Source organism: Egretta garzetta, unplaced genomic scaffold (assembly GCF_000687185.1).
Source record: "Egretta garzetta isolate BGI_Z169 unplaced genomic scaffold, ASM68718v1 scaffold888, whole genome shotgun sequence".
NCBI classification, from domain to species: Eukaryota; Metazoa; Chordata; class Aves; order Pelecaniformes; family Ardeidae; genus Egretta; species Egretta garzetta.
In genome coordinates, this window is record NW_009260628.1 from 33,975 (window position 1) to 39,399 (window position 5,425).

Consider the following 5,425-nt stretch of genomic DNA (forward strand, 5'->3'; position numbering starts at 1 on the left):
CCGGGGTGGCTGGTGGACAGCCCCTGCCTGCTGGAGTGTGGCAGGGTTTGTGGCCAAGGGACACGTGCAGGCAGGGGCCGGAGTCAGAGGGCGCATCTGCCCCCCAAAACAGAAAGCTACCGATCCCATAGCTTTGGGGGTGGGGTGGGGGGAATCCTACAGTTCCTGGGGTCCAGAACAGCCCTGTCACACCCCAGAGCAGTGGGGTACACCCAGTGCCACAGAGCCAAAGGCCCTCCTGGGGCAGGGGGGGTGCTCTCCCATGGACACACACACGTGCATGCACACAGATGCAGGCGTTCGTGCATGCACTCAGATGCACACATCTGCCTGCTCCCCGCCGTGCACCCCTAGGCACGCGCCCAGGCGCACAGGCACGTGCTCACACACCCAAGCGTGTCCCCAGATGCTCCTAAGACCAGGCCCTGCGTCCGGGCTCCTTCCCGTGCTGCGTGTCACCGCCACGTCAGGGCTTGACTGCCCGCCTGGCAGTGCCCTGCCAGTTGCCATGGCAATGCTGCGCCTGCCAGGAGATGAAGTTTGCTCTCCCATGCTGCAGCGAGGGGCTGAGAGCAGCCAGGGGGACCCAGCTCTCCCTGCCACCCCAGGCTCTGCCCAGCTGCCTGCACCCTGCAGTGCTGCCCCAGGAATGTCCCTTCTCTGGCTGCACCAACCCAACCCAGGCGCTGGGCCCCTGGTCCTGGGATCCAGCTGCCTCACAAGCCACAGACCTGCTGTCTGCAGGACCAGGGCATGTGCCAAGGCGTGTCCTTTGGTGGGACGTCCTTATTCCACCATGGGCAGCCGCCTTCCCCCAGCCGTTCTGCCCAGGAGAAAGCCTTGCCCAGTGGCAGGCAGGACACAGCCAGCCTGGACCTGGCCCACAGTGCTCCCCATCCCTGCACAGACCCTGGCCCTGCCTATGGTGCCCTGCAGCCCCCGGCATCTCCGGAGCCCAGCGGGACCTGCAGCCCCCCCGTGCGGGATGCGCCATCGTGGGCTTTACAATTTTAACTAGGGCAGGGACAGACCCTGCTGGTTCCCATGCAGAGGGGACAGGCTGCTGCCGTGCTGTGCCGTGCCGTGCTGTGCCATGGTTCCCAGCAGGGCAGAGCAGAGGTGGAGCGGGACTGGCATAGCTGATGGGATCCCAGGCAGTAGGAACAGGGGCAGCGGGGGCTCAGGGCAGCCCCAAAGCGCTGTGTGGCCCTGCTGCCTCCCCAGCCCCCAGCACTGTGGGGGGGGCTGGCAGGGTGCCTGCAGCAACAGGGCTCGGCCCTTCTGCTCCATCTGCTGAGCCCCAAGGGGCTATTTTTAGGCTGCCTGGCAGTGGGGGTGGGCACTGCATGCACTCCCCTGCCCGGGTCCTTCCCTGTGCCTGGAGTGAGTGGGCTCTGACCTGTCCCGCAGACAGACCCCGCAGACCTCCCCTTGCCCCCGGCTCTGGCTGACTGCCCAGCGCCCCTGGCCCCGGCCCCACAGGACAGGCATGGGGTGCACTTGGGGCCCCTATGGACAGCCCCATGCAGCCAGCGTGCCTGTGCCCATCACACTGCAGCAGCCATGCCCCAACAACGCCCCTGGTCCAGCCCCTGCGCTTGGCTCCCAGGTGAGGACTGGGGGGTGTCTCCGCCGTGGCCCTGGGTGCTCGGTCCTGCACCCCATCCCTGCACCCCAACCCTCCCTGCAGTCCTGGCAGGGTGGCTGGGGACCATGGAGGACAGCTGGAGCCCTGCGACCAGCCCAGGACCGGCCCCTGGGGCCCCATCCTGCACCTGCTGGGTGCCAAGCCCCCTCCCCAGCCTGACAGGGCTGTCAGCGGCTCCGGCTCTGCTTCAAAGGAGCCACGGAAGGGCCAGGCCCTGGCAGCTGCTTCACATGGTGCTGGAGGGGGGGTTTCATTAATAGGATGAGGGGGGGGAGCATGAGCTCACCATCCCAGCGAGGACAACGGTGACATTTGGGAACCGTGCAGAGACAGCGGGGCAGGGTGATTAGCTGATAACCTTTCCTGGGAGACACCAAATTTGCCCCCCAGTAAGGGGGGGGGGGGCACGTCCCCACACCGGGAGCTGGTAGAAAACAGTTCCAAGTGCCCCAGCCTGCACCTTCGCACAGGATGGGGAGACTGCCTCAAACTGGGGCCAACCAGCCCTACAGCCTGGGCACCCTGAGAGTGGGCACCCTGTGAGTGGGCACCCTGAGGGTGGGCACCCCTCCACGGTGCCCGCAGCACCACCACATTCAGCTGTGTCCACCCCAATGGGTGATGCCAGGACCCCGTTGCACTGGGAGCCCCCACAGAGGGTGGGGGCAGCCCCCTAGCACGTGCCTCAGGACTGCATGGGTGGGGGGACACAGCACCCTCCTGCAAAGGGGTGAGCAGGGGGGGACGCGGTTTTGGAGGGAGGTGCCAAGGTCCAGCTTTGGCAAAGGTGCTGGCTGGGAGCTGGGGCTGTGCCAGGATTGCCCCTGTGCCAGGGAAGGAGCTGTGCTGGGAGCAGACATGGGTGGCTTTGGGGCAGGGGGCCAGCAGCACTGCAGAGAGGGTCTCCATGTCCCCGTGTCCCCATGCACAGTGCCATGCTGCAAAGCAAAGGGGGTCTTCCTCAGAGGCATCCCCATGCAGGACATTCCCCTCCCTGCCCCACAGAGGGGGGCCGGGGGCCAGGCCCAGGGGCCAGCAGTGAACAGGGGGGTCTGTGTGCAGGCTGGCGGGAGCCGGGCAGGGCCAGGAGCTGCCGAGGGGCTGGGAGGGTGCCAGGGTGGCCTTGGCCCCACAGCTGGGCCGGGAGCGCTGCCAGCCACATTCCTGGGGCTGCCGGGCCAGCGGGAGTGTGTGTGGGCGCAGGGCAAGTGCACGGCCACCACCGCCCCTGCCCGCTGCCCGCCCCGCCGGTCCCGCACCCCTGGGCCAGCCCAGCCCCAGGGTGCCCCCACCCGTGCCCCAACCTCCCTCAGCCACCCCTAGGCAGGTCCATCCTGCAGAGCCATGCTGCCAGCCCCACATTGCCTGTTGTGCTGGGGTGCTCTCGCCTAGGAGCTGCCGGACACCCCGGGAACCCCTCCCTGCACGGCCACCTCCAGCGTGCTGTGTCCCCCAAGGGTCCCCGCTCCCCAGCCACTGCAGCCCATGCCTGGCACTGTTGCAGCCCAGAAGCCAGGAGTCCCCCAGGAGCCTGGGATGCAGCTGGGTCAGGACAAACAGCAGGGGAGGACGGGAGGGAGCCCACCCCGGCCTGGGAGATGCGTCTCTGCCCACAGCAGCACCCAAAGCTGTGGCAGAAGAGGGAGCAGGGACACAACGGGAGAGGAGTGGACGAGGTGACCAGGACCCTGCTCTGCATCTCATGTCCCAGGAGCCTTCTGCTCCCCAGGCTGAGATCTGCACGGGTCCCTGGGGAGAGCCCGGGCATGGCGAGGGGGCACTCCTGGGGATGTTCTCTTACCATGCCACCCTGGCTGTCTGTCCCCGCCGTCCCCGCCATGGAGGGGGCAGCCCCCATGCTCCTGCTTCCGCTGTCACGGCCGTGACAGGTGACACAGGCGGTAGTGGCACAGCCAGCTCCCCGGAGTGACAGGCGCAAGTGTCAGTCCCCCAGCCGTCTGCGCGCGTGCAGGACGGGGACATGGGCACCGGAGCAGCCTGTGCAGACAGGACAGAGGGAAGTGAGCCAGCTCCTGCTGCCCTGGAGCCATCCCCTTCCCCAGGGTACAGCCCTGGTCTACCGCCCCTTGTTATGTCTCCCTCCAGCCCTGGGAGAGCCCGGGTGGGGAAGGCTTAGGGAAGCAATGGGGGTGGCAGCAGGGGCCCCCGCGGAGCAGAGGCACGTCTCAGCTCAGGAACAAGGCTGCCAGGACACCTGGCAGGGTGGGAGCAGGGGACGGACACCCCTCTCCTGGGGCCAGCCCTGCTCCCCCAGCATGGCCACGCTGCCAAGAGGTGACTCAGTGGCTCTAATGAAGGCATCGTGACAGATGGGGGGGCCAGGCCAGCTGGCAGGGAGCCCCTCACTCCCCCTGCTGCCCCCCAGCCCCGCCAGCCCCCTTGCCTTCATCTGGTGGGGTGCCAGGCGGCGCAGGGTTCTCGGCACCCCCAGCACCTTCCTGGGAGGAACAGGCAGTTCTGGACCGGGCTGGGGGACAGGGTGAGCTGAGAGCCAGGAACCAGTCTGTGGCCAAGAGCAGGACAGCACCAGTGCTGGCAGGGCCACAGGGCCAGCCCAGGGACACCACACACCCACGGGGCAAGGTGTTTTCAGCATCCCACATGCTGGCAGCTCCATGCCGCACATGCAGGCTCCCTCTGCCTCCACCTCCCTGCTCTGGCTCCCAGGTCTCACCGGCCCCAGCCCAGCTCCCATGGCAATTAGCTGAGCTCCCCAGCTGCCCTTCCCCAGCCCATCCATCATGGATTAGCTATTTTCTATCACCATTTATCTCCAGGCAATCTCACTCCTCCTGTGACACCCTGATGCCTCCAGCACCCTCCCTCTTGCTACCGGGCAGCCCTGATAAAGGGCGGCTCTATCTTATCGTGCTTCCCGGCAGTTACACATTAAGGGTGCCATCTCCGGGGCTTGGCTGGGGCGGGATGAGCTCAGCCCACCTCGGTCCGGCAGCGAGCATCCCTGGGTGATGCGGCGATGGGCACTGCGCCCGGCACAGAGAGGGCAGGCAGGCTGCAGGCAGGGGCAGGGCCTGTGGGTGAGGTTCCCAGCACAGCCCCAACACAGATGGATCCCACCGGGGCTGGGGGGACAGTCCCTGCCCCCAGCCCGGGGCAAAGGGCAGCTGCTATCGCCTGCCTGCACCGGGCTGTTTGCTCTGTCGCCCATTAACAGAGCCACCTTATCCGGCGGGTGGGGGCCGGAGGCGGCCCAAAGACTGTTGGCCAGGCAGGGGCATCGATCGTGGGAAGGGGAGGGGGTGGCCCCAGATAACCCCTGCAGACAAGTGGATTTCTAATGGGGTCTTGAGCCTTGCACACCCCCCCTGGCCCAGTCCTTCTCCACGGGGATGGGGGAATGTGGCCCCTGAGCTGCCCTCCCTCACCCCGCTCGGGCTCCGGCTCTGCCCGTGCCCCACGCACTGGTGGTGCCTGCGTGCAAGCCCTTTGCTGGGAGGTGCCCGGCAGACCATGGGCTGCCTGGGGTGCGTGCTGGCAGGGCCATCCAGGAGAAATAAGGACCCCATGCCCAGAGCATCGCCTTGGCATTGATGCCACACATGGCGCGTGGGTGCCCCAGCTGCCCCCCGGCGCCGCAGCATGAAGCCTCTGGGGTGTCCTGCTCCTCCATCCCCTGCACCTCCAGCACCCCCAAACCCATACCCCATGGGGCACAGGACACTGGGGGTAGGGGGGCATACGGTAGGAGCCAGGGTCCCCTGCCCCATGCTGGGGCGTACCTGTGGGGTGCCGGGC

General features: G+C 67.3%; 2 protein-coding genes across 2 annotated transcripts in view; one reads left to right on the plus strand and one right to left on the minus strand.

Moving 5' to 3' along the window:
* GOLGA7B (golgin A7 family member B) overlaps positions 1–3,488 on the minus strand; it is a 6,746-nt gene extending 3,258 nt beyond the window's left edge. The window contains exon 1 of the mRNA XM_035900939.1: positions 3,450–3,488. Coding sequence (XP_035756832.1) covers positions 3,450–3,488 — 39 coding nt within the window. The remainder of the gene's footprint in view (positions 1–3,449) is intronic.
* Positions 3,489–3,629: 141 nt separating this feature from the next.
* The window catches only part of SFRP5 (secreted frizzled related protein 5), a 4,463-nt gene continuing 2,667 nt past the window's right edge, over positions 3,630–5,425 (plus strand). Inside the window, exons 1-3 of the mRNA XM_009645515.1 lie at positions 3,630–3,712; positions 4,035–4,148; positions 4,845–4,910. Coding sequence (XP_009643810.1) covers positions 3,630–3,712; positions 4,035–4,148; positions 4,845–4,910 — 263 coding nt within the window. The remainder of the gene's footprint in view (positions 3,713–4,034; positions 4,149–4,844; positions 4,911–5,425) is intronic.